Raw genomic sequence first — 26,140 nt, forward strand, 5'->3', positions numbered from 1 at the left:
GGGAAACGGCAACGAATATAAAGGTACTGAAAGAAGGTGAGCACAGAAAAATCTCCAAAGGCAGATGACTTAATGAATAAAGGATGCAGATTTATCTCATATCAGAAGAATCAAATATGCAAAGCAAAGAAAAAATCTGTGATTCTATGAAACTGTCCAAATGCTCAGTGTCTAAGCTGTAGCTGTATCACTGCTTTTTCCCTTTTGCCATCAGGAAACTACATTTCATTGCTCTGATATTACTTTGGTTTTTAATAGAGAAAAGTGAAATGCGAATGGAAAACGAGAGCTAGAGTCAGGCGGAGCGTTAATAAAAAGTCTTTATAGTTTATGATGGCACACCTCCTCGCTTCCTTTACGCACAGCACATCAGCTGTGAATGACTTATGTTCATCCTCTGTGACATAAAGAACAAAAATGGACCGATTCCAACTCAAACTGTAAAATCAATTTTACATTTAAACGCTGCTGATCAACTAAAATCAACATGTTTAAATAAAGAAATGTGTCAGTGGGCACGTTCTCGTTTGCTTTCTTAAAGCTAGTTTGTCTTGTTTAATTGGAGTCGTTAAAACCAAACTCAAAGACTGTGCAGCGTTCTCAGTTAAGCAGCAACGGTGGCCTGAAAGGTTCAAACCGACGTAGCTGTCTTCTGTAATTAGCTGCTGCTACAATGGGATCATTATACATGATGAAGAACCTTGAGAATAAAAGTGTCAGGCCCAGACATTAAAAAGGCAGCTATGTGTGCCTCAGTGAGACAAAGCAGTGTTGCCTCCCTGAGACAGGACCAACAGCGCCACGATGACAAAAGCACGTGGCATCCTGTAACCCAAAAACTCTTCGGCTCTCTTGGTTTCCCGACACAGAGGTGCTCGCTCGTCTATGACTAAAAGTAGGCAGCAAGGCCGGGGAGCTTTAAGGCGTACGGCAGAAAGCTGATGCGAGGACAAACAGTCAACATGTTGATCCTGGTTTCCATATTTTACCTGGGTGACTTGCATAAAACTCAAAAAGCAACCAAACACAAACAGAGTCATGTGACACAGCACTGCCTCTTCAGGAGAGCGAGATGTAGTTTGTGATGAAAACTGAGTAATTATCTCAAGTCTGTCTCTTCTCATTCAAAACAACAGTTATTCTGTCTCCCTGTTTCTGAAAGCATTCAGATGAGTTCTGCACTGCGGTCCGAGTCATGTTTACCGACCAAAGCCACAGTGTGAAATCCGGAATAATTGCTCTCCAGAACTCCCCTGGCACATTGTTGCTCCGTTCAGTTCAAGCAGGAAGTCCAACTGAGGCCGCTCTATTTTTCTCTCTCTTATTTTTTTATGTGGCAGCAGATTTTTTTCTGTGTGTAAATGCTTCATGTACAAAGTCATCAAGGGAATGCAAACACGTCTAGCCTCGCTGTCACCGAGAGCAAGGATTTCAGTCTGTCGCAGCCAGTACGTTTAGCACCAGTCTTTGCACCCTGACATGCTGTGAGACACACCTGTGAAAAATGTGAGTACCTACTGTATATCCAGCAGCATATGTAATTGCTGAAAATGGCAGATAAGCAAAACAAACAGATGTGTCAGGGCACGGTGTGCACAGCTCATTATACTGCAGCATTCCTCAATGTGCAGCAGTGCACATACTCAACGACATGCGGGGAGGAGCCCAGTGTGAGGTGTGAATAAATAACATGATTACTATATATATAAATGAGTGAGTGAAGACAGGCAGCACTGGTAGTGCGCAGATAACAGTCCCACCAAGACAGTACTGCACAGTTAGAGGTGGAGTTGGGAGGCATCATTGCCATTCAGTGCTGCACACGTGCAGATGTGCAAATCTGAAAAGCAGTCGTGTCTCTCCCCCCGCAGCATGTCACTCTCCCAAACCGTCTCATGTTCTTTAGAGTGACTAAATAAAACCAAAAGGCAAACAAATCCTCCCGGGACACACAGGCAGAGAAAATACTTTGTACGTGTGCCTGTGTCTAACACTTTCTAGTCTGGTTTCTTCAAAATGGCTTTTCTATTTGAGCTTCACTCTAAAACTCTGGAAGGCTTAAACAGGGGGAGATAATGTCTCTTAAGGATTTACTGCCATCTGTTGGCACAGAGGGAAACTGATTATCGGGTGATTGTACACATGCTGCTCTGCTGTACTTACAGTATGTACTGTAATTCTCTCTACTACACGCATTTGAATAAAACAGCTAACATTACTAGTTCACCCTATGCAGCTTTTATTGTAACTCAGCTGGGAGAGCCAGAGTGCTCGTTTGTGATGTGATGACACGATCGCTCTGCTTCCAACAAATCCACATTTATAGAGCTAAAATAAATAAAGATCAAACACATCCTGACCTCTCCTCGTCTTGTGCTAACATTACAATAAGCGGTCTGCTTTCTAAACTTTGTGAGATGACTCTTATGATGAATGTGGACCTCCATTGTCATAACATCTTGAATCACCATCTCACTTTCATTCTTACATGCTTGACTGAACCATAATTACCATTTAAAGTGGGACAGGAGTGAAGTGAGATCTTTGTTTGCAGCTCGGGTCACGCATGGCCGGCAGCCGTTCTTGATTGCATGATTAGATAAGGCCAGCCGAGATCAAACAGTAAAAATGTAGTGCGATCTCAAACACAACAGCTCAGTTTCTACTTTTCCACGTTTATCTGTGTACATACACATCTTCTAATTGCTCCTTTAACTCCACATGAACGGATACGGCAGTAATGAAAACCATTTATTTGAAAATGTGCGATAAAGGGGAAAAACCCTACAAAGCTAGCGTGGTTGTTACACATGATGCATGGAAAAATCAAAGTCCAATTGCTGTTTATAATGACACGGCTCCATTAACAATAATGGATAAAGAATCTTAAAAACTGGCAACAAATTCAAAGTTGTCACATATCTGAGACGCAAATCAACAGTTTTCACTTCAGAGGATCAAATAAGAGCGATCAAACACAAAGACTGAAACACGCCTTCACATGGTCGAATTTTAAAGGGTATCATGTTTAAAAAACCAAAACGCTCTGCTTTGTCACATGACAGAGGTTTCAGTCTATCAGCTAAATGTGGCACTCTGATTGGCTCCTGAAGGAGTTTGAAGAAGGATACAAGCATCAAAAAAAACAACCCCATTAAAGCCCTTACATTACAGTCGAACTAGATATGAAGAGGTAGAGAATAGAAAAAGAAAAGAACTAGAGAACAGGCGTCTGTTACAAATCCTTGTACTGCATCTGATTAAAAATACAAATTTCAATGGTTTTATAGGCAGAGGTCTTCAGTCTGCATCCTCCTCCTCCGACTCGGACTCTGAAGAAAAGGAAACATTCATCACCAGAGGCATGAACTCGACGTGCATATAGTTACTAACATTTTATCGCCACATAAACACGAGGCGCGTTTTTGGGCATCTCCCATCTGTGGCAGAGAGCGAGGCGCTTACCTTCCTCTGCGTTCTTGAGCCATTCGACAAACTTTTTCATCTGCTCAAGGAAAACGCTTTTTCCTTTAGCTAGGTGGGCTTCATTGTACCACTTCAGAATTGCCTCCTCGCTCAAGACATCGGCTGGGAGAAAAAAACCACACAAAGATAAAAACAAGAACATAAAACAGAAAAAGAAATCATTTCAACTCAAAGCCAACAGCACAGATGCGTCCGCAGGTGCTGGGAAAACAAATGTCACCAGGCAGGTTGATGACATCAATCAAGGCAAAGTTTTGGCTATAATCTCTGGCCATCTGGCATCAGTCACACAAGCCTGCGTCGCTTCCTGCCGCAAAGTAAACTTCTTTCTCCCCCAAAATGTGAAGGTGGGAACAGGAGCCTTACGGGCATAATTAACTCACCTTTGTAGAGCAGTACGACAATCTTCTGAAAGGCCTTCATGAAGTGGATGTTGTCATAACAGTACTCCTGGATCTTCAGCAGCAGCGTGAGCTCAGAGAAGCCCTGGGAGGTAAAAGCCTTCAACAGCGGGCTGTATTGCTGAGGATGGAAACCGGGGAAAAGCTGGAGTAAGAGTTTTACCACTTTACAAACTGTGAAAGTTTCACACACAGAGTGGGAGGGGGAGATGCTTCGGATTTCTTCCATTACTTCCACTTTGCCTTACTAAATCAATTATCTTCTCTGCCGAGTTCAAAGCCTACAGCGGCGTGGATTTTGTAACATCTCTGAGGCACAATTTAAGAGTGACACCCGTACGTTTCTTTAGATCTCTCGGATCGCGTCATAACTGCCGTGGGAGAGAAGAAGAAAATGAAGAGCAGAGTGACGCAGGTGTCACCTTTAAGTGTTTGATGGCTTGTTCCGTCACGAGCTCCTCCTTCTTGTTCCACTCCACCGAGCTCATCACGCTGGACCAAATTAGTCCGATCATCGTCTGCTCAGAGATGTTGTTCTTCTTGATTTCCTCTCGGACGTAAGCAATGATCTATAAGATCCAAGCCAAGAGACGGAACAAACGTTACTGACAATGCAGACAAACCACGGCCGACATTACCTACGAGCACCCTGGCAGGGTACAGAGGTTCGCGGGGCCAGATAATATGTTCAGGCTGAGTGGATTTCGGGAATTTGCCATTGATCCACTGCATCCGTTTCCTCACCATTCCTCAAGACAAAAGGGTGGACAGGTCAAGCAGAAAGCAATCTTAAGTGCTACTACACAGCGGTGTGCTGCGAGGAGCGAGTCTGTGTAAAAGAAGATGGAAAACCAAGTGCACTTACGTCTTTGAGGGGCTCTCCACGTGACATCAGATCCTCAAGCTCTTTCTGCAGCTCTTTGCGAGCACCTATGGACTGCTGGTTCCTGGCAAAGTCGGAAATCTCCTTGAGCCCGGCGTCTGTGAAGTACTTTGAGAAGTGCTCGCAACTCCGCTTGTTGGCTGGGAAAAGTTCCTGCAAATTTACATAATCAAACATTGAAGCAGACCCCATTCATCCAAACAAGCCTTCATCAGCAATTAGGAGGCCTTTGGTACAGTAGCTGCTGTGACTGCCACAATAGTTTGAAACTATTCAATTTATGCAGAGCCGAAATTAAGCAGTCATATTTAGAATACGCAGACAGGCCGCTGAGCGGCACGGGGAAACGCCGCTTCGCCTAAGCCTCGTAGAGATGTTGTAGCGAAGATGTCGTTCTCACCATAAGCCTGTTGTCCATGCCAACCTTTCGGAGACTGGCAGCAACCGAGTTGATGTCCTTTTCAGAAAGCCAGGATTTGAAGAGTTTTACAGCAAAGCAAGGCGAAACACCTGAACAAATGCACAAAAATGTGAGTCAGCTGTTACCGACAGACCTGCCAGGATAAAGAAAGTCAAAGTAATCCGCCGGTAAACAACACCGAGGCTCTTAACTGGAAAAATGCCACAAACAAGAAAAACATTCAAGTTTGGACCAACGGGTAAATCAGATAAACATCTGCATCTACAAGATAAATAAAAATGTATTATGATCAAAAGGTAAAATTTCATCATCTGTCGGGTCTTTTCAAAGAGTGCAGCAGTGGATGCTGATGGATTTACCGATCATATTCATTAGCTGTCGCGTTTGTGGGTAATCTCTTCTTCTGGTACAACAGAGCCAACCGGCTGACAACGCCCACTCAAAGCAAAACTTCACAGTACCATCTGCACCTTTTACTGCATTACACATTAATAATACTAGCATGTAACAAGAGCACTTATTTGCACAAAAATTACCATTAATCCATTACTCTGAAGCTTTTTTTTTTTTTTTTTTTTTTTAATTCCCTTTTCTTGAGGGGGGGCTGTGAATGCAAAATATTACGCATTCACTTCCTGTCATGCACGTGTAAAATGTAGTAACGTAATGCAGGCGCATCTTTCTAGTATCACTGACCACTCAAAGCATTTTAGAGTAGAAGTCACATTTTACCCACAGACTCGTGCAGTACTGTAATACCTCAGGTTCTCTGAGAGTAGCCTGGCCACGCAGCTGCTATCAGCATGCACAAATATGCAAACTCTGTGGCAGAATTTAGGTATCTGTGTGTGTAGCCTGCTTGTTTTCTACTTTAAGTCCACTGTGTGACCAATTACATTAACTTTGGTTACTCAGGGGTAAACAGCTTTTTTAGAATACATTTTATAATTTAACTATATTTGTAAACAAAGAGTGGAGCAGACAGTCCTGAAGCAGATGTTTGACACCAGCTGCTTTAATGGAGGTTCCCCAAATGTTTACTTTTGTGTGTTCAGTTATTTTAAACACTCGTCTTTGGAACCATAAAGGATACGACTTCCCATCACTGACTTTCTTTCAGGAAAAAAAAGAAAATGGATTCAAATGTGACTGATGGCAAGTAAATGACGAGAGAAAGACCAACTTCCACAACTGCTTCAAATGGGAGGATAACATTGCCGTGACAATGTTTAATATTGAAAGTTTAATAATTTGGTTCTACTCATTGATTGTTGTTTCAGCCCTGCTGAATGAGCAAAAGGTGAGATTTCTGCAGCATTTTATTTCCCTGATTAATCCCAGCAGCTGAAAACAGACACGTCTGCAGGCATCAAAGGCTTTTCCATAGTCTGAGTAAAATGAAAGCCTACATACTGTCAACACTCGTTTGCATGACTGCCCGTCCCTCTGCTACTTCTAGATTAATAACTGCAAAGCATTCAGGCTGTCCAGATAAAGCAAACAGTGCGCTGTGTGTGTATAGGTTCTTACAATGTCTGATAAATGGTGGATTGGGGAGAGAAACCGTGAACATAATTCTGCACGCAGACCGAGTATTAAAGCCGAGTACCTTCTTTGACCAAATTCTCATTGAAGAGGCTGCTGAGAATGGATGCAGAGATGTTCCCGTTGGCCAGCAGAATCCCTGTTAGCATGGCCAGCTTGTTGCGCTCAGACTCTGTGAAGCCCTTGAGAAACAGCAGCAGCTGTAAAACAGCAAACATGCAGGCTGAACCACAGCAGAGGCAAAGCTGTACTCTTTATATTTTAAACTGAAACAAACTGCTCAAGATTTCAGCCACGATCTGGTCAGGCAGGTCAAGCTACCTACCTGACCTGGCTATGGAGAGAAACAAACCTTTTTGATCTCCTCTTCAAATCCCTTCTCCAAATATTTGTAACGCCTAATGAGCTTGTTAAAGACCTAAAGGGGGAAAAATTGCTTTATTGTCCATAAAAACGTATGGATATTCAAACGTGAACTGAGCAAGAACAAAGTGGTATTCACCTGTGCATATGCCTGCATGGTCTCCATGTCCTCTTGTGCTTTGAAGAGACAGAACTCTGTACAGGTCATGTCATCTGACAGCGTACCCCCGGGGGCTGAAAATAAACACATATTCTTGTCTTAGGCGCTCCACATGTTTCACCTCTGCTGACCACTGTATCGACATCAATACACAAACAGGGGGGACACTTATGCACGACATTATTAACCTGAAGACCCAGAGAGCGCTCGACTGGGGGACAAATTTACCATGGTATAATGCAAAGTTTAAAAATGTTTTTGCAAAGGTAAAAGAAAAACCAATCCTGCGACTCACCCAGCATTCCCCCAGCCACCAGGATGTCGAACAAAGTCTCGGCATAGCGTCGGTAGTCAAGCTTTGCACCAGAGGCATCAAGGAACTTTGCGACAGCTTCCAAATCAGTGCCAGTTTGGTTCAGACCCTGTACAATGCTTTCCTGAAACTGGGAAGGGTCAAACCTCTCCTTTTCATCTGTGCAAAAAGAAAAAAAAAAAAAAAAAAAAACATACAAATTAGTTCAGTTCATTTTTATTTCAAACGTGTACATTCACCATCATTTCGTGATATCATTCCATTATTTTGTTTGAAAGGCAGAAGTATACACTTATTTGGCCCTACGCCCACAAACTTTACATCTCATTCATTTAGTTTTCTTTTAGTCTTAAACAAAAAAAAACAACAACAATGAAACAAAAGCAAAACAAAACAAAAATCATCACAATATAGTTACTTTCATATAATAAAAGACAGAATATGTAAATTAGCAGATTCACAAATACTGAAACAAACAAACCAAAACATCCCAATTACCGTCCTGGGTTAACCCCATTTTCTTCATTCTTAAATTTGTTTTTTATATTTCATTTTAAACTGGTATATGTTGTTACGTTCTTTTATTTCTTCTGTTAGACTGTTCCATAATTTAACTCCCACTATTGAGATAACTTACTTTAAAAAGTATGTCTAACTTAAATCCACTTATCCACAACACATTTGGAGTCAATAAATAACAGACAGACATTTAAAAAAAATAAATAAAAATTTCTCTCTCTAGCTGGAGGCTGTAAAAAAACAACTTTTTTCGAGCCATTTGGACTTGTTGGTGCGTTTTCAATCATTGTCCTGGTGTATAACATGACTGTGCTTGAGGCCATGAAGTAGTGGCTGAATATAATTGTTCAGGATTTTCTGGTAGAGAGCAGAACTCGTGGTTCCATCAGTTGACCAGGTCCTGAAGTACCAAACCAGCCCCATGCCATCACACTTCCACCACCATGCCTGCCTGTTGGTATGACGTTGTTTTTTATGAAATGCTGTGTTAGGCCGGTTTTATGGTCCCGCAAATGTCTCCACCCGTGTACATGATTCTGAGAGGACAGAATGGGAGAGGGGTTTTCACCCACCCCAGATGTGGACCTGTGCAGTCATCCAAGATCCTGGAGGACTGGATGACGTAAGCAACTAAGTGACGTAAGTGGGATGGAACAGAGCAAGGAGTAAAACCAGAGTTCACCCAAAACAGGAGGGCCGTGAAAAAACTTCAAAGGCCAAAAAATAAAGCATGAAAAGCACAGATGGTGGCTGCAGTGACCTTTTCATTGTTTTTAACGCTCTGTTTTACTTCAGCTCTTTGTTTGTTAGAACTTCGCTCTTATCTGCAGCTGCCTGATGGATCAACAACAGCACAAGCAAGAGTGGCTCACAGACTGGTTTTACCACGTACTTTGTAAACTACCTCAGTCTCACAAGAGAGCTCTCTGCAGGCATCTGGGCAGTCCTCAGATTAGAGCAGAGAGCGAACGCACCACGTCTGCTCAGCCATAAAAACAGCTTCAGTTTTACATCAGATGTAACTGAGCCAAGTGAGGCCTGCAGTTTTTTTTTAGATGTTGTTCTGGGTTTGTCTGTGACCTCCTGGATGAATCGCTTATGTGCTCTTGGAGTCATTTTGGTAGGCCGGTCGCTCCTGTGAAGGTTCACCACGGTTCCAGGTTTTCTTCACATGTCGCTGATGGCTCTCACTGTGATTCACTCGAGTCCCAGAGCCTTACAAATGTCTCTGTAACCTTTTCCAGCCTGATAGATGTCAGCGACTTTGTTTTTCAGCTGTTTCTTTAGCTCGTGGCATGATGTGCTGCTCTTTTATTTAAGCCTGCTTCACTTACCAGACAGCTTCTATTTAAGCGATTTCTTGGTTCAGCAGATCTGGCAATGTGGGTGTGGCTAGTGAAGCTGAGCTTAGATTTCATTTAAAAAAGGAAAAAGAAAGAAGGGGGGACTCAGTTCAGATTTTTGGCATGACGAAGAGCAGAAAGACTTTCAAATACTACATATATTTTTTTTCATATTAAGTATTTGTTTCCAGTTACAAAAGGTTGGCAGAGAATGTAACAGATTGAAAACAAAGGCAAATTTTGGTACTGCCGGCCTGCATTATTGTAGGGTCTTTGACAATATTTGTAAGTCAAAGACTGAGTGGTTGAGATTTGGTGCTATATAAATAAAATAGAATTGAATTGAATCAGAACTGAAAATTGGCACGGGCTATCTGCAGGATTTTTTGTTTTAATTATGGCATCAGGATTGGCGTCAATCCAAAATTTCACAATCTGTGCTTTTCCATTGCTGGTAGCATGAAAAGCTACAGGGAGGACAGGCGGGCGTGATCTGTATATCCTGATGAAACCACCTGTGTTTAATGTGACCAAAACAAACTGATGCTTGGCGGTTTCTCACCTCTTTTCCGAGTTTTGAAACGCTGGCCTGTTAGCGTAGGCTTCTGCTGCCTTTGATTACTCATAAAAACACTCTGCAAGACAAACACAAATGAGCTCAGGGTGAGGAAACAACAATGGAAAGAACTCCACTTGGATCCGTCCGCACAGTTCCACCCATGCATAATCAAATCTGTATGAATCATACAATGTTGTGTGCATGTGGGAGTGCAACGTGAAACACGCCAGATGTTAGCCACCCCCATTATTTGTTTGGGAGGGATGGGCAGAGGCTGGTATGAGCCTTCACCCCTGGGGATGTGTACACACACACACACACACACACACACACACACACACAGGTATAAACAACAATGCTATTTACCATACATGTTAGCGGTAACCACCGTTATTAGCATCGTCCACGTCACCATGCGTGCTAAATGTACGAGCAGCAGTGCATGCACAGCACCATACGAGGACATTTGTCTACATTCGTTCATTGTCATGATACGAATCTATAAATACAGCACTTTACTCTGTAGATATTATAAATATCACCCAAAAAAGGCGAGCTGTGACTGTCTATATTTATCAAAGCCGAGCGAGCCAACTCTGGATATCTGACTTCAGATAACACAATAACACTGGGGCAGTGCTAGCTTGCTGCTAACTATAATCCATTTTCCTGGAATTTCCTTCCGCAGTGTCGCAGTAAACTGAACTACTGCGAGCAGCACTCGGCTCCACAAAGAGAAAAAAATAGTCAGAAACTCACCGAAATCCTCTTTAAGAACAAAAACAGTCCGTGACAAAGAAACTAGTATAACTGGACTCCAGTACAACCAGTTCTAGGGAAGAGGAAACTGTAGACGTAACCGCGCGTGCGCACTAACGCAGTCTATTTGGGTCGCCACACTTGACTGAAGAGCGAAATTTAAGCGGTTAAAACCAAATAAATAACAGCCGTTTCACTGCTGAATGCAATGATACTGCATGTCCTCTCTGGATGCAACGCAGGAGTGAGTGATATTTAAAAAGAAAATCTGGTTTAAACCCCAAATACCGTAAAGTCCGAATCTGTAAATCAGTACAAGAGACAACCCCCCCCCTCAAAAAAAATCACAAATCTGAGTTTCCTGTGCACACAGAGCGACTTTAACCATTATATTTGGCCCAAAGTTTCATTAAAAGCTTGTCAAATCGTCGTTGCTATGTAGTATTAAGACACAGGAGGGGGGTATTGTGCTGTCGGGGTGGATGGAGTGTCTGTCTATATATAGCGATGAAGGAAAACTTTAATGTTGCTTCACACTCTCCTCGTAAATCTTGGTTATATTCCCAAAGTCGTGTGGGAACTTTTTCAAACAAGTTTGGCCAACTATAACCTAACCAGTTCGCCTTTTTTCAGTTATTTATGGAAGAATAAGTTAAGAAATCATAATACCGCATAATGAAAATTCCCTTTTAAAGAATCAAAGTCCAGTTTACTTTTTTTAATCCTCCCAACGCTCAAAGTCGCTGCAGCTAACCGCCTCTTTTTTCCGCACAGGAGCCATGGAGCAGTTAAAACAGCTCATGTTCCCTGAATGTTTAGTTAGTAAATATGAGGAGGAAGCAGCTCGCTGTTTGCTTTCTGACTTGGATGTTTTGTTAAACTATTACGTGTGGGGACAAAAGATGAAGTGGCATTGTTTCCGACGACACCTAAAGGCACCACCTCCCAGCGCTGGAGGTGATTAGGGGACTGACTGGACGAGCTGACTAGCCCAGAGCCGCCTCTCCAGCCACTCCCTACGCCCGGCAGTTTCTGCGCTCTGAAGTCCATCAGAGCTCCATTCAAAGTGCTGAGATTCGGATGAGAGCCTCTTCCAGCCTCATCCAGCACAGGCAGACACCAGTTAACCTAAAAACAGCAGGGAAGGGCTTCAGGAGCCTCTCCAGACTTGGAGAATCATCCCGGGATCATATCTTTTTTTTCTTGTCCGTAGAGTGGATTTAGGACAAGAGGGAGCAACTTCCACAGAGATAAAGCGGTAAGTTGTTCTGGAAGTGTAAAGCTTCTTTTCTTCTCCGTTGGCTCTGGTTTATCGCTGTTACATTTTCGGAAACTCTTCAAAAGTTAACTTTTCATTTCTTTAGATCGCCTGCTTCCCAACTCATTCATTCCTCCCCTCTTCGTACAGGAGGGGGGTTGGGGGATAAATATATATATAAGTTCTTATTTTTTGTGTCTGTTTCTCTCTGTGTATGTTTTGCTTACTTTTTTATGAGAGACTTGGAAGAGAAAGCGCAGGGAGGATCTAGTTTAACGTCTCTTTCTTGCTGCAAACCGCGGCTCATTCAGCAGTATTCCTGAAAACCGTTGTTGCTAATTGCCTACATCTGCGGGCAAGAACCGTCTTTGTGGCTGAGCGGAGCCAGAAACCCACTGCAGACCCTGAACCAGAGGACAGCGAGCTCCAAACGAGCGTTTTCAGGTGCTGCTGTCACCAAACGCTCAGCTCTGTGTGTGAAATGGCAGATTTAATTACTCATGCAGGGGACGATGAAACACTGGAATCATTTAAAGTTTTTTCCATTAAATTATCCTTGCATTGCCCCGCACTATGATCTGTGGAAATACCTGGATTAAAGGTATACAGGGACGGATCAATGTGAGATTAAATCCTGGATAAAGTGGGTGAAGGTGGGCTTAGCCCTCAGTGCGCCCCCGGTTTTAAGAGATCATAATGTTGCTGAGTGGAATACATTTCTGCTCAGCATGGATAAAAGTCGTCTCTGAGGAACATCCCAAAGTTCCTCCTGGACAAAGTGTTTGTTTTGTGCCGGAGTCTGCTGTGGGTTGGGAACCAGCCTGGAACTCGTAGAAGTGAAATACCTCATAGGAAGCAAAAACCAGTTGCTGTCGGGGGGGGAAAGCTGCTTGGGGTACTGCTTCCCTTAGCACATCTGTAAATATAGTGTTCAGTGCCACAGAAGCTGGAAATGAGTGTTAATGGAACAGTCAAGTCCAAACAATGAGCAACTGTTGCTTCACTGCCTTTGATGCAAAGTTGTTTTTAATTCCAGTCTTTTCTTTTTTTCCCCCCAACTCCTAATTCCACTGGTGAACTTGGTGTCCCAAGAGGATCAGATAAGACCTTTAAAAAGAAGAAGAAGAAAAAAAAAGTTGGTATCTTTCCCTTTGTGGGTTGCCACAAATATGTCCCACCTCTTTTGGCCAGATTCTCAGTTGGGAAACCAGATGGGAACTTTATTACCCGCACTGATCAAACAAACAGTGATGTAAGCAGACTGTGAGAGGTAGTGTGTGGTAAGCCTTTAGTGCTGTAAGAAAGACTCCTGGAAAGAAAAGTAACAACCGTTTAGCTCAGCTGGAAGAGAGCTGCGTGTCGGCCATTGGAGTAGCTCTGCTCAGCGTGAGCTTGTTGGGCAGCTTGCATCAAGTTGCCACAGTTTTTTAACATGTGCCAAAAGCCTCTTTATGAACACTGTGGGGCGGGATGCTGTGGCCTAATGCAGAATGGATGGCAGTTCAAAGTCCCCCAGCCAGTGCCATGGTAATGAATGGTGTTTACACTTCCCTGCCTGTGTAACCCGGTGTAGTGTGGCGTGTGCTTGTGTTAACCATGCATCAGCTGTGATAGACGGAGGCCTGCATGCTCCGCTGCCTTCAGCAGCCTCTCGTGCGGGGGGGGGGGGGGGGGATCTAAAAGTTTGAAGCATTAAAAGTTCCACATCCAGTTCACGGCCTCATCAGCATGGTGACAAATTGGAAGCCCATTGTGATTTTTCTCCCAGTTTTGCTTTAGGTGGGGAGTTTTTTTTCTTTCACACTTCATCTTGAATTTACTGTCCTAACAAAGAACTTTTCTCAGTGCCGTGCAACTCTGAAAACTTTCCACCCATTTGACTTCGCGGCTTAAACTTCACTTCCTCAGTTTCCCAGAGGAGCCAGAGTAATAATGCCATACGTTTTTATTTCTCTCACTGCTTCATCAAGTCCGCTGCAGCTGCTTTCCCCATTCTCTTATTATAAAGGCGAAGCAGACAACACTAAAGCAGCTAACTCGGAGCAGCCTGTAGGACGGTATATGAAAGTGTCACTGTTCTCCTGTGTGCTTTTATTTAATGCCACTAAGTGCTTATTTCAATACTGATTGAGTGCTCATGCTGAAGTTTAACCCTGATGATAAAGCAATAGCAGTTGATCACAATAAATGCAAAAAGTAGAAAATCTTTAAGAGTTTTTCTTTAAATCTGCTCCATCATAAGATAAGCTAACTTTTTATTGTCCTTGCACAGTCACGTTGGCACTAAGCACAACTAAACACAGCACAGAGTGGATAAAGTTAGGATTCCAGTGCTCTGTGTTGTTTAGTTCGGTTGTAACTGCCATTTTTCTTGTGATGAAATTTGAAATTGTCTGTAAAGGCTGGTCCGGTTCACCTGGTCAGTGCACTGTGTGAGCGTCACACCGAGCTCTGGCAGCGCTGACCTTTTGAAGGAGCAGAAACTACTGAATAAAGTCCTATATCGGAGCTTATTATCTGCACCATTTACTTTTATTTTAGCTTCTCTGTTGGAATAAAAATGAATAATGATTTCCAGACACTCCCGACCTCACGGCGAATGTTGCCGATACTTCTTTTTAAGCTGTGTGAGCGTATTGTCTCATTAATAAAAGAGCTGAGCTTCCAAGCTTGCAGATGGTTCGTTGGGAAGTTTGGAAGCAGTGCAAGCTGCAGAGACTTATTTAAATAACTTTAAGTACAACACGATGCACGGACAACAGAAAGAACATTTCAGTGAGGCTGAGATCACAGCAAATTAACGCAAAACCCAACTTCAGGAAGTCTTTCATGGTATTACCAGAACTTTGGCTGCTTGTGTCATGAACATGTAAAGCCCCATTACTCATAAGAAGAAGCTGACTCCTCCAGTTCTCAGGATTTGTGGAGTAAATATGCTTGTGTAATACTTTGCCATCTTGATTTCCAGATACAGGCCGGCTTTTTGCCTGACTAAACGTCCTCACGTCTGCATGCACTTTGGGCTGTATTGTAAATAAAGAACAGCATTTGTGTGTGTGCTGCAGGTTCATGTTTGATGGACCTGGATTGTGCGTTCGGAGCTAATGGGGTCACGTTTATGTGAGATCTTTCTCCTGTTTATGGCCATCATCTAGTGTAAGATTCAGTTTCAGCGTCTGTGCTGTCACCGTGGCTATGGACCGTCCTTGTGCCGAGCTTTCCTCACACAGATCTGCACCTGGAGTGTTGGGGACCCAGGAATTCCAGTTCACTTTCCAGGCAGCTGCTTGTGTTGAGCTCCTGTAAACCTCTGTCCTCGCTGTATTGTCCTGCCCTGCTCTCTGGCACTGCCCCACGCCACGCTGCTGCTCCATTAGGGAGGGCTTTAATCTCCATCAGTGCCAGCAGCGTGCGATGTTGTGACTTTTCTGTCCCGTGACAAAGCTAGACTGATCTGCGGGAAATTTTACAGAGTATTATGCTGCATAATGGATGTTTATTATCATCTGTTCAATGCCACTCTATTCCCAAACAATTGCTCCAAAGGCAGCGTCACGAGACCCGTGTCTGCGATTATATCAGAGGACACAATGTGTTACAAATTCAGAGCCTAATTGGTCGACTGTCCTGAAAGTACTGACATTTTCAAAACCGTTACAGGTTTCTCAGCAGCGAGTTCACTGGCTCCACTGTGTCTCCAGTATTGTCACTATTTGTGTTTTGCTTGCCTGTGAGTGCCTGCACGGCTGTTGACCTTTGTTTGGACTCGTTTTTCTCGCTGAAGGGCAGAAAAAACATCAGAGCGTAGGGCCTGTAAATATTAAATGCACGTTTAATGGTGATTTTTTGTATTCGTGTTTCCCCCATAGTGTGATCTGGCTGAGAAATCTAGGTCAATGTCAGAGGCACAAAGTAGAGCATATCTCATATTATTGCTGCGACATACATTGAAATCCCAGGTCCAGCACATCCATTACTATCAGATTTCAGATGATAAAATCTCTCTCGTGTGTTTTATTTTTCTGTACAGAAACTTTGCTCGTTCTTAGTACAGCACTTTAATCTGATGGACTTGTAGATTCAAATTCTGATTTAGAAATTGATTCTGTGAGTTGTGCTGCTTGTCAGAGGCGGGCCTGGAGTCGTGGGTGTGCTCTCTGCTCTGCACATCGAGCTTCATGGTGTGTTAACAAGCAGGGGTTAAGGCAGTGCTGCTGGACGGCTTTGAGTCTGCAGCACGTCACCGACAGCTGATGCTGAGTCATGAAACATAGCCGTCCCGAGAAGTTTGAGTAAAAAGTGGTTATTGGGCTTTGATCCTCGTGTTACATCTGCAGTAACGTCCTCACTGAGCTCCAACCGTGGGACCCTTTCATTTTTTGATGTTTTTGGTTTAATACGCCAAATTTAAATGATGTGTAATCACACAGGCGCTGTGCCAGTGTGAGCGCGCTCAGTAAAGGTGACTGTGCAACATACAGCCCTGCTGCATCGCTGATCTAGATTTGAGATTAATGACAGCTAAACCATACCGGGGCAGTTGATGCTTACCTCCTAAACATGCAAAATTCAAAAAGCACCAGAGAGAGAGAGAGAGTGACAAAGCGGGGCACTACTAATCCGGTTACTCCGAGGAAATTGCCAGAGGTTAATACGAGGTCATTCAGGTTTAGGCTGATTAAATCAGTGTGTTGTTTATATCGACCAGAGTTTTAAAAAATCTTTTTTTTTTTTGCCGATATCTGTGATAAACAACAAAAGTCAGTGTTTGTCATGTTTATCAGTATAGATGTTATAAGTTATATCCCCCATTTCTCTCCCACACAGCAGTAAGGATAATCCCGAGAGTTTAATCAAAGCTGTCAGGTTTTCTCTCATTCTCCCTCTTTTGGATCTAGTACAACATTTAGCAGCAGGCAGTAATTCCCATTAATGGGATTTTTGTCACTGGCTGCCTGGAAGCTACTTCTAAATGTGGGGTAGTGGGTTATCAGCAGAGGGGACGAGGATGTCCAAGATGCAGACAGATGCCACCTTTTTGGCGCTCAGGCAGCATTATCTCCCAGGTCAACTTGAGGCGTCAGCATCTGCTTTTGCTCAGAACGAATAAGCTCCCTGCTTTAAACACTCTTGTTTAATAGCAGACTTTCAGTGTGGCGTGGCTTTGCACTCACTGCCATGACTGACTGGGCAATCAGTTTGCAGTAGATGAGTATTTAACTGGTTTGGTGTAATTGGTTTGACTAATATTGATTGTTGCAGGCTAGTGCAAAATCCCCCGATGCTCTGGGTGTTCAGTAATTAGAAAGGAGCTATTAGGTGTTTTGTAAACTTTGGTTTATTTACACGTGCAGGCTTTAGGAAGGCCTGCTCCTCTCTGAAATGTGGAAATGATCCAAAATGATATTTATTGATTTAAAAAGCACTGAGTGCTGCAGCAGAGCGGCTGCATTATAAAGTCCTACATATAAGCAGCATATGGGCTGAGATCACAGAACAACTGACTGCTGTTTTTCATGCCTCCAAAGAATTTAGCAACTGTTTCAAAAGCAAGTAATTATATTTTTAAAGTGCGCTGCGAACCACCCGAGCAGCTGGTCGACTTGAGCCATCACTGAGGCTGCTTTGGCACCAGGCCATCAGGCCAAGAGGAAGTAACCTACTTCTGAAATATATATACTTAAGTAATCACATATTTCTCCCCATACTGGAGCCTTCTAAACCGAGATGGGGTTGATGACATCATTAGAGACATTTCAAATGTCTTGGTTGGTTTCCTGAATAATTTTTCATCCATCATCATTTTTTTTCTTTTCAGTCTTTAAAAGTTGTCTCCATGCTGAGTGTGAGAGCGAGTGCTGCTGGAAACTGACTCCTGCCTGCTGCTAAGAACTGGGCAACTTCTTTATGGGCCAATAATAGTGTGCCCTGCGGGGGAACACAAGCCAGGGAAAAAGTGAAATAGAAGTCTCCAGTTTTTTTCCAGAAAGTCGTGCTGTTCTTACGCTGCAGCTAAAAGTCGGTTTGACAGCTGAAAAATCTTTTTTTCCTTCTTTTTTGGTGAAATATCTGCCCCTTCCTTTTCCGCACGTCCAACAGTTTCCAGTCACGTATTAGCCCTCGGATCCACGGTTGAAGATGCGTCTGTGTCCGTGAGGCACAACGATATTGTTTCCATGTTTTGAGTGTCAGACGTCGCCTCGTTTTCGGGCTGCTTCTGATTGCCACCCACAACACTTCATTCATTCCCAATGCTGTCTAAAACATCACAGTGCATTCTACTCCTGTCATATTTTCATTTGCTTCAGAGCAGCATCCATTCTGACTATTCAGAAAGAGACGTCTGTGCTACCAGCGAACAATAGACGACTGCATGGCCTCATCTATTGGTCTTGTGTGGGCTGTCTGTCACAACAGCAGACATTAGGTGTTTGGTGCAGCAAAGCCCTGAATGCATCCTAGGCCCCTCTTTTATCTCCACCCCTATGGCGTTGGGATTACTCTCCCAAAGGAGACTGGACTGAAAACTGCCAGCTGCAGCACTGTCTTTGTCACAGCCGGGATTCTTTTCCAGCCCTGAATATTATATCGCAACAAGCAAAGCAGCACAGGAAAAAAGCACAATTCTCCAGTGGAGTTTATGCTTTTCATGAGACTCGTACGAAACCCCGAAACAGAAGGAGACTCCAGCTGAGCAGACACCCACAAGTCCGGGCCAAAGTTGCTTAGTTATGTAAGTTTCTATGGGACATTCTCGCATGCCACAGGGGAGAAGGAGAGACCTATTAGCCAATCAAAAGGCCCCGCTCCGCCTCTGGAGGCAAACTCTTGCCTTCCACACATGTGTACCCCTGCACTGAGTTTATTTACATTGGCTAAGTTTAGGACTGTTTGTTTTCTAATAAGAGGACGCCTCTGAAGAGTTTGCTGGAAGCCTCATACATGATGCACACAAAGACAAAATAAGGATGTAATAGGAGCCACAAGGCTGATGCATTTTTTGTACCTTTCAGTGCTTTTTCTTATAAAACATGCAGTTCTGTGCTTCGTGCACACTTTACAATATAAAGGCCCACTAGGATTACTCCACAGGCTTACACCTTTTCTAAATGAGTCTCTAATGTATGTTTCCTTCTTATATCCATGCAGGGGGGGACGACTACAGCCAAGATGGAGGTGAAGACGTCACTTCTAGACAATATGATTGGGGTCGGTGACATGGTCCTCCTAGAGCCCCTCTCTGAAGACTCCTTCCTTGACAACCTGAAGAAGCGCTTTGACCACAGTGAAATCTATGTAAGTCTGCTGCTTTCTACATTAACAGGGCTTAATAACACTGACTTCAGATAACATGGAGAAAAAGACGGGCTCTGTAGCAGAGCAACAACACTGTAGTGTTTCACTCTCTCGCTCTGAACACTACAGAGGGCTTCTCTTAGGAAATGCACAGATACTTTTCGTAACTCTATTGTTCCTCCCATCCTTCACTTATTTCAGTGTTGGCTATACAAGTAGTACAGAAACAGAGACCGCAGTAAGAAACCAATCAATAAATCAAATCACGCAGGAATGTAGTCGGTGCCCTCAAATGAGGCATGAAATCCAGAGTTTAGGAGGAAGGAAGGCCCGGCAGTCTAGCTGACTACTTATGTGTAGAAGAAGGGGATTGTTGAAGTGTATTCCCCGTATCAGACAATTGGTTCTGGGCTTTATGTTGTGGCATCGATCCTTCTGCTTTGTAGCGGCCATGTTCAGTGTAAAGAATATGTCTGGTTATTCTCAATTTTTTTTTATTCAGCTCTTTCAGTCGTGAAGAAGTTGGAAGGTCCCTGTTTTGGTTTGTTTGTTTGTTTGTTTGTTTTCTTCACATTCTTTCCCTGCTTGGAGTTTAACTTAAAAACAAAACAGAAGAGCTGTGAGGACGTCCTGGGTAAATACAAGGTACTGCCTCACGCTGATAAGCTGAGGATCAACCAGCAGGTGCTGTTTCTGTCTTTGTGTTCTTCCCTCTGTTATTCATCCATTAACACTGAGACGTCTTTTAGTTTACTGTAGACAAGCTGATTCAATGACTTTGATTAGATGTTGTGCCCTTTTTGATCTAAATGGGTTTTATTTACCGGTGTGTAAGACTGAGTCGAGCTGTGACACCACGAGTGCAGTTAGCTGCCTGTGAAATTAAAGAGCTGTGAAGAGAAACTCAAACCTGAGATGAATGAAGAAAGTAATGACCGGCTGTCAGTGATCGTCATTAAGTTACTTAATGTGAAAAAGTAGTTACATCGGTAGTTATTAACAAACAGTGGTTGAACTACAGTACCGAGTCAGAAAAAATAATATTCAGTTAAAAATGAAATTTGGAAACTGTTGAAAGTTCAGTAGATATCGCCGCCACCCCAACCTTTAAATGCTTTGTCCACTAATCTTCTGATCTGCAAAATAATTAGATTCAAAAAGTTACTGTAATTTTTCTGAATAGATCTGAAGATGAATGCCTTTGTGGTGACATTTTGAAACCATAAACTCAGGGTTTTTTTTCCCTGTGTGGTGCTTACCTAAATGATGTGGCTGTTGCAGTTAAACCCACTTTATATATGCAATATTAGCCTGGATTGCATATAAAAATAGACTGTTTATGGAAAGGTAAATCACATAGCCCTAAATCTGCTAAAGCTGCACCTCAAGAGCAATGACCATGAGAAGCACTAAAACCTATACTTACCCAATAAATCTGCGGTGTGCAGTCCTTGCTTGCAAATGTATTTTCCCTCATGTGGCATCATTCCTTACAAATGGCCCATCCCCCACACCAAACTATCATATGACAGCTCATAGCAGAAGAAACATGGCTTTGTCTGAGGGACAGCACATCATGCATCTGTAACTGTGGAAAATCAAAATGTCTCCGTTATTGTGTGGCTCAGAGGAACCGTTAAGACTTTCATAGTTTGTCAAAGATTAAAATATAACCATTAACTATGACTTTATTAGATGTGATGTCGTCTTTTCCTTGCACATGGATTTATTCATAAAGAAATTTCTACAGTGTCTTGATTGTGCGCACATCTACCTTCTTCATCTCATGAACAACACCAAACAAAGTATATAAATATAAAAAATATGCAGGCATGCAAATTGGAGCAGGGATCGAACCACCAACCTTCCGATTGCCTCCTGAGCTACAGCCACGCCTAGAAAGTAGAAACCCTGCGATCATTAAGCCTGCGAGTTCTAGTTTGCCTAATGGATCGATGTGGTTATAAACCTGACCTGCGAACGCCAGGCCTGTGCATTTCTGCATCGCAGCTCAGCTTTGAAGAGGATTGTCAGAGACATCAAAAGATGGAAAAGATGCAGGAAGATGTGCTACCAACTGAAAATCATCACGGGCTCAGGTACGACAGTAATCAGGAGGTATAGAGCACACTGTTGTCCCGCTAATCAGAGCTGCATTTTTCATCCTTCTGAAAAGACGCTACAGATGGCGAGCTACCCACACAATCTAGCTCTGAAAATCAGACGAGTCAGAGCCTCAGAATTGGCACAGGCGTCATTAGAGGAAATCACGGTTTCTGTGACAGCTCATGCAGTGTGAAGGACATCGCATAACACAAAAGAATCAAATCTTGCTTGATCTTTGGCACAAACATACGAGATAAAACTTTTCCAAAAGCACACAAAAAGAAACCTGATGTGCAGCGTGCTGTGTTCAATCAGATGAGAAAGAGATGGAGGTCCAGCATGTTGGCCAACCCAGGCCAGTACTCCCACTTGTAGCAATGGAGGAGGGAGTGTTATGCTAAGGGGATATAGTTGGGGACATGCCACAGAAGGCACCATGAGTGGCTGACATGACGACTCCCAGTCTCCAGAAGGCTGACGGAGGGTTTCAGCATGACGATGTTAAAGAAACAAACTGTTGCCTGAAAGTAAAAAAGCATCTCCAGCAAAGTGCAGCTGGAAAAAAGGTTTTCAGCAAATGTCAGAACAGTTCTCCAAAATAATGAAACAAAGCTTCGTGTTGAGGAGGAACGTGAATGTTTTTGGCTTCCTCGAGGTCTTAGTATTTATAAAAAGGAAACTACGTAGGAGCAAATGCCCTGCTGTTCATCCCAGGACAAACACAGCAGACACTGTGGGGTGATGGGAACTTTTAGTCCCATCAGTTCAAAGCTCCTCCGTAAATCTTCTGATGTGTGAGCTGAACCACGAGAAAGCATGAAGTTCCTCTCAAGTTGTGATTTATTTAATGATTTGAAAAGGCCGAGTGGGGAAAAAAGTTTCAGATTTTTAATGCTTCTCTTTTTTGTGCATGTTCTGCTTTTGGTCAGAACACGTGACACTTTGTTTACATTTGCAGCTCTCGTTGCCTCTGTGCACATCCTCTGCACTCGTGCCGCCTCTGGTGTGTTATTGAACGAGAGGCAGTGGGAGGCTGCGGTGCTGCCACAGGGAAGGCCGTGCTCCACTCTCGTCAGAGTGGCTTATGCAACAGCCATTACCATAGAGAGCAAAGAAAATGTTTCAGGTTGATGCTTGAAAGGGCTCTCTGGGTTCTGTTTGCCGTGTAGGAGGATGATGATGAAGATGATAGCCGGTTGCGTTCACTTTGAGACATTTCTGACGAGTGTGATTTGTTGGACTTGTTTGGATGTTACATGAATTTGTTCCATTTTATATAAAACACTGATTTTCTTTGATTTAATAAAAATGACTGCGGTTGGACGTTCTTGCATTTTCCTTTGATATTAGGTAACTGATGTGTTTGTAATATCTGAGCAGGGATTTTCTGTTTTATCTGGACTTTGTTTGTCCCCAGCAGCTGTTCCAGGCTTGTCTTGTATGGCAGCATGGGCACTAAAGCTAAATGACTCTGCTCAGCCCACAGGCTTTTTTTCTCTCCTTGTTTTCACACGTCTTCAGTTTTACTTCAGACGTCACGTGCTTTCATTAAGAATACCTGTCTGGGAAAAGCTGACATTAGCAGAATTCCCGTCCCTTTAATTCAGAGACTGTCCGACTGCACGGAGGCGTTAAACTGTGTGAGACTGAGAAAGTAACCTGTGGATTGGTGCTAATGCTTTCTGTTTCTCCTTCTTCCCTCAGACATACATTGGCAGCGTGGTGATCTCCATGAACCCTTACAGGTCTCTGCCCATCTACACACCAGAGAAAGTAGAGGAGTATCGCAACAGGAACTTCTACGAATTAAGTCCACACATGTGAGTCCAGCTCTCAGGTCCTCTTCACACCCGGCGAGTGTATAAATGGAAATTAAAGACAGTGAGCTTAGATTTGGTTTGAAAAAAGGACCAGTGAGGACACGTTTCAGTGTTTTGAGGCTTTGTTAGCCTTGATGTGGTGAGAAGAAACTGTCATCTGTCTCTTGAAGTTGGGGTATTGAGAAGCTCTCTACAGATTATCGGTTTGGACCCAGTGACTAATGCAGTGGGATGGATGGAGGAGGTGGGGGTGCTGGGATCAGAGGGACCCTAACTAGTGTATGGAGAGTGCTGGCCATTCAGTGCCGTGGCATGCCATCTGTCCGCTGGCAACATTAAGTCAGCACTGCTGCGACTGTGCCAAGACAAAACAAAGCTCGGCACTCGTCAATTAGCCCGCTGTGTCTCTGGGCTGCGGCAGAAGCCCTCAGAGACTCCGACTGGAAGAGCGAGAGTGCTCTCGTCCCAGAGCAGACATACTCCCTGCAGACAAAAGCAAACTCTTTGGCTTTACTTTACAGCCAGAGCCAACATGACACAGTTTCAAGCTGCTTTCCACCCTTCTGCTCGCTGGTCAGTGCCTGTCACGTCTCTCTCCTCTCACCGCACACAAAGAGGCTCAAGAAATCCTGCTGTCGACTTTTGTCTTTAACATTTTCTTTGAGTTCCACTTTGACTGCCCTTCAGCCCTTTTATGATAGACTTTCCCCTGTTTGCTTCTGTCATTATTTTGAAAGATGTCAAAGATGGAAATCATAATTGAAAACTGTGAAAGGAGCCAGAAATATAAATGGCCAGAATGATTATCAGAGCATTAGAAACAACAACACTGACTTTTGGCAGCAGACAAGAATTTTCAAAATAATCTCTTAACTGCATTTTTACTGGATCATTTAGGTAGTCACACAGGGCTGAACAGCAGACCGTTTGCACTGCTGATATGAACTGAAAGGGTTTATTGCTTTAAAAGACAGCTGTGCATGTTTGAGAAAAATGCATGGTTTCAACTCATCTTCCTGAAAACTGGAACAATGATTATAAGCCTGTGACTCTGTAGGTCAAAAGGTTCATGATAAATTAGAAAATGTGTGATATTCAGCAGGCAGAAGCCCCAGAAAGAGGCTCTGCTACAAGCTTTACTTTTCATGCTCTGCAAAAAGCATCAAAGCGTGCATCCCTGCAGAGAGAGGAAGAATAATACAACGTATGGATAACTGCTCACTAAAGATCGTACCCTCTTTAATGGGACAGACTCTTTAAGAAGAGCTCAAAAGCCAGTCAAAGGCAGATTGTGTCAACATGCTTCATAAATTGATGTTAATCCTCGAGTCGGACCATCTGGACTCGGCTTTGCAGCGCAGCATCGATCTCCTGTAATATTAAACCCTCAGTGTGGTCACATGCATCGGCCCGGCCGACCAGTACTGGACAGAAATTTTACAAAATGTATGTAAATGTACTAAAACCTCAGGAGGTCAGTTTAATCTCTGGGTCATGTGACGCGTGTGGCTTCATTTACTTCTTTCCATCTTGCAGCTGAATGTTTCCCACACTGACATTAGTTCAACAACAGCAGCGTTATTTTTCCCCTTTTACATACAGAAAAGATGAAAAATGGGCTCGATGGATAGCTGTGGTTTAGAAATTCATTTGAATGTTGTTATTTGAATAGATTTGACTTGACTGGTATTCAAAGCAGGGCAGTGTTTCACAAACACAAAGGAAATCATCTTCAGTCACAGGAGTCGCCTTTTGTTTTTGAAGAGTTGATGACACACTCGGCACGCCGCGTCCACTCAGTCTGCTTCTTGTTTTGTTTTTATTGTTTTTAAGCGTCGATCGGGACTCTGCTGTGATGTAGCTGTGCAGTCGAGGCCGGAGCGGAGCAGGAAAAATGGGTGTAATAAAGTGTGCTTAGCATTACCAGAGAGGCAGAAGGTCGAGCCGGTATGAGCGCGTATCATGATTTGCTTTGTAGCTTTGTTTAGTTTTTCCTTCTCGAATGCACGATATTTATGGACTCTGCAGAACCGAGTGTCCGGCTAATATTTTTAGATAAAGATGACTCTCGGTTCTCTGCAGCGTTTCCAATTTTAAAACACAAGTTCCTGTTTTTGGTAACTTATTTTGCCTGTGCAGGAACATTAGCACACTGACTGGTCAGGTCTGACGTCCTTCAGTGTTGAGCTTTAATTAAGCTAACTACAGGGGGGTTGTATAATCTTCCTCTTCCCATCTCTCATCCTCATTAGACACTTGATACGGTATAAAGTCAGAAGCTCCGAACAGGCTGCAGCAGACAAGGTCGCAGTTCTTTGGAGGCCCTAAAGATCCAGAAGCATGAAGCCGCATTAATGGTGGAAAATGGACGGCATCGTGTCGTGGTCACTTCTGGCTCCTCGATGCCTGATGCTGAAGATCAGGTGATGTCAGAGGCGCTGTGTCAGTCTTATATTCAGTCTGAGTCGGCTCATGTTAAACACATGCTCGTCCTCACGCAGTAGTTGTTGCAGTTACACAATGATGCGTATAAATGACAGTTCTCTCGACGCTGGGTTCACTGGTGTGTTTGGGTGATGGTGGAAGATGTGCGACTTCAGTTGATTCAGGACAGGACAATTATGGATTTGGTAAAACTCGTTACTATTGGTTAGTGCTGTTGTTTATTGTTGCCTCACTCTGTGTATACGAGGTGTGCGTTTGCTGTAAGAGTAAGCTACATCGATGGCGTGCAGGTGGAAACGTATTTCGCACCTGCTCCTTTGGTCCCCAGACAAATTGTGATGTGTGTACATCAGCTGGAGGCAGAACTGCAGCTGGTCCCCTATCTGTAATGTTGTAAGTAGGCTAATTGACTGTTGAGCTCCCATCTTAATTATAATTATTACGAATAAACAGTGGCTGATGC

The 26,140-nt window shown here is 43.4% G+C and overlaps 2 protein-coding genes across 8 annotated transcripts in view; one reads left to right on the forward strand and one right to left on the reverse strand.

Moving 5' to 3' along the window:
• Positions 1 to 2,738: 2,738 nt before the first annotated feature.
• Positions 2,739 to 10,975, reverse strand: LOC100710305 (basic leucine zipper and W2 domain-containing protein 1-A). Of its 2 annotated transcripts, none has more exons than XM_003443327.5 (12): positions 10,753 to 10,975; positions 9,997 to 10,069; positions 7,555 to 7,731; positions 7,239 to 7,333; positions 7,089 to 7,154; positions 6,801 to 6,936; positions 5,171 to 5,280; positions 4,753 to 4,923; positions 4,310 to 4,456; positions 3,870 to 4,008; positions 3,466 to 3,588; positions 2,739 to 3,332 (listed from the first exon to the last, which is right to left on the reverse strand). In XM_003443327.5, the coding sequence occupies exons 2-12, from the start codon at positions 10,058 to 10,060 to the stop codon at positions 3,301 to 3,303; spliced, it is 1,260 nt and encodes a 419-aa protein (XP_003443375.1). In that variant the 5' UTR covers positions 10,061 to 10,069; positions 10,753 to 10,975; the 3' UTR covers positions 2,739 to 3,300. The 2 variants fall into 2 exon arrangements, with proteins under 2 accessions (XP_003443375.1, XP_025759753.1); XM_025903968.1 differs by lacking the exon at positions 10,753 to 10,975 and adding an exon at positions 9,426 to 9,497 and having other exon boundaries at positions 9,997 to 10,047.
• A 626-nt stretch (positions 10,976 to 11,601) lies between these two features.
• The window catches only part of myo1b (myosin IB), a 52,160-nt gene continuing 37,621 nt past the window's right edge, over positions 11,602 to 26,140 (forward strand). Inside the window, exons 1-3 of one of the 6 annotated variants that reach the window (XM_019352805.2) lie at positions 11,602 to 12,010; positions 19,160 to 19,306; positions 23,117 to 23,232. In XM_019352805.2, the coding sequence (XP_019208350.1) occupies positions 19,181 to 19,306; positions 23,117 to 23,232 (242 nt within the window). In that variant the 5' untranslated portion in view covers positions 11,602 to 12,010; positions 19,160 to 19,180. Of the gene's footprint in view, positions 12,011 to 19,159; positions 19,307 to 23,116; positions 23,233 to 26,140 lie in introns of those variants that run through there. The other 5 variants (XM_005450400.4, XM_019352807.2, XM_019352808.2 and 2 more) reach the window with 5 other exon arrangements.

Source organism: Oreochromis niloticus, linkage group LG16 (assembly GCF_001858045.2).
Source record: "Oreochromis niloticus isolate F11D_XX linkage group LG16, O_niloticus_UMD_NMBU, whole genome shotgun sequence".
Taxonomy (NCBI): Eukaryota; Metazoa; Chordata; class Actinopteri; order Cichliformes; family Cichlidae; genus Oreochromis; species Oreochromis niloticus.

Bases quoted from the DNA above. Each gene is read 5' to 3' on its own strand.
- LOC100710305 (XM_003443327.5), bottom strand. From the start codon at position 10,060: ATGAGTAATCAAAGGCAGCAGAAGCCTACGCTAACAGGCCAGCGTTTC. The intron at 7,334-7,554 runs GTGAGTCGCAGG...GTTTATTTTCAG, and splicing joins GGTGGCTGGGGGAATGCTGG to CCCCCGGGGGTACGCTGTCA. The intron at 3,589-3,869 runs GTGAGTTAATTA...TTTTTCTCCCAG, and splicing joins TGTCGTACTGCTCTACAAAG to CCGATGTCTTGAGCGAGGAG.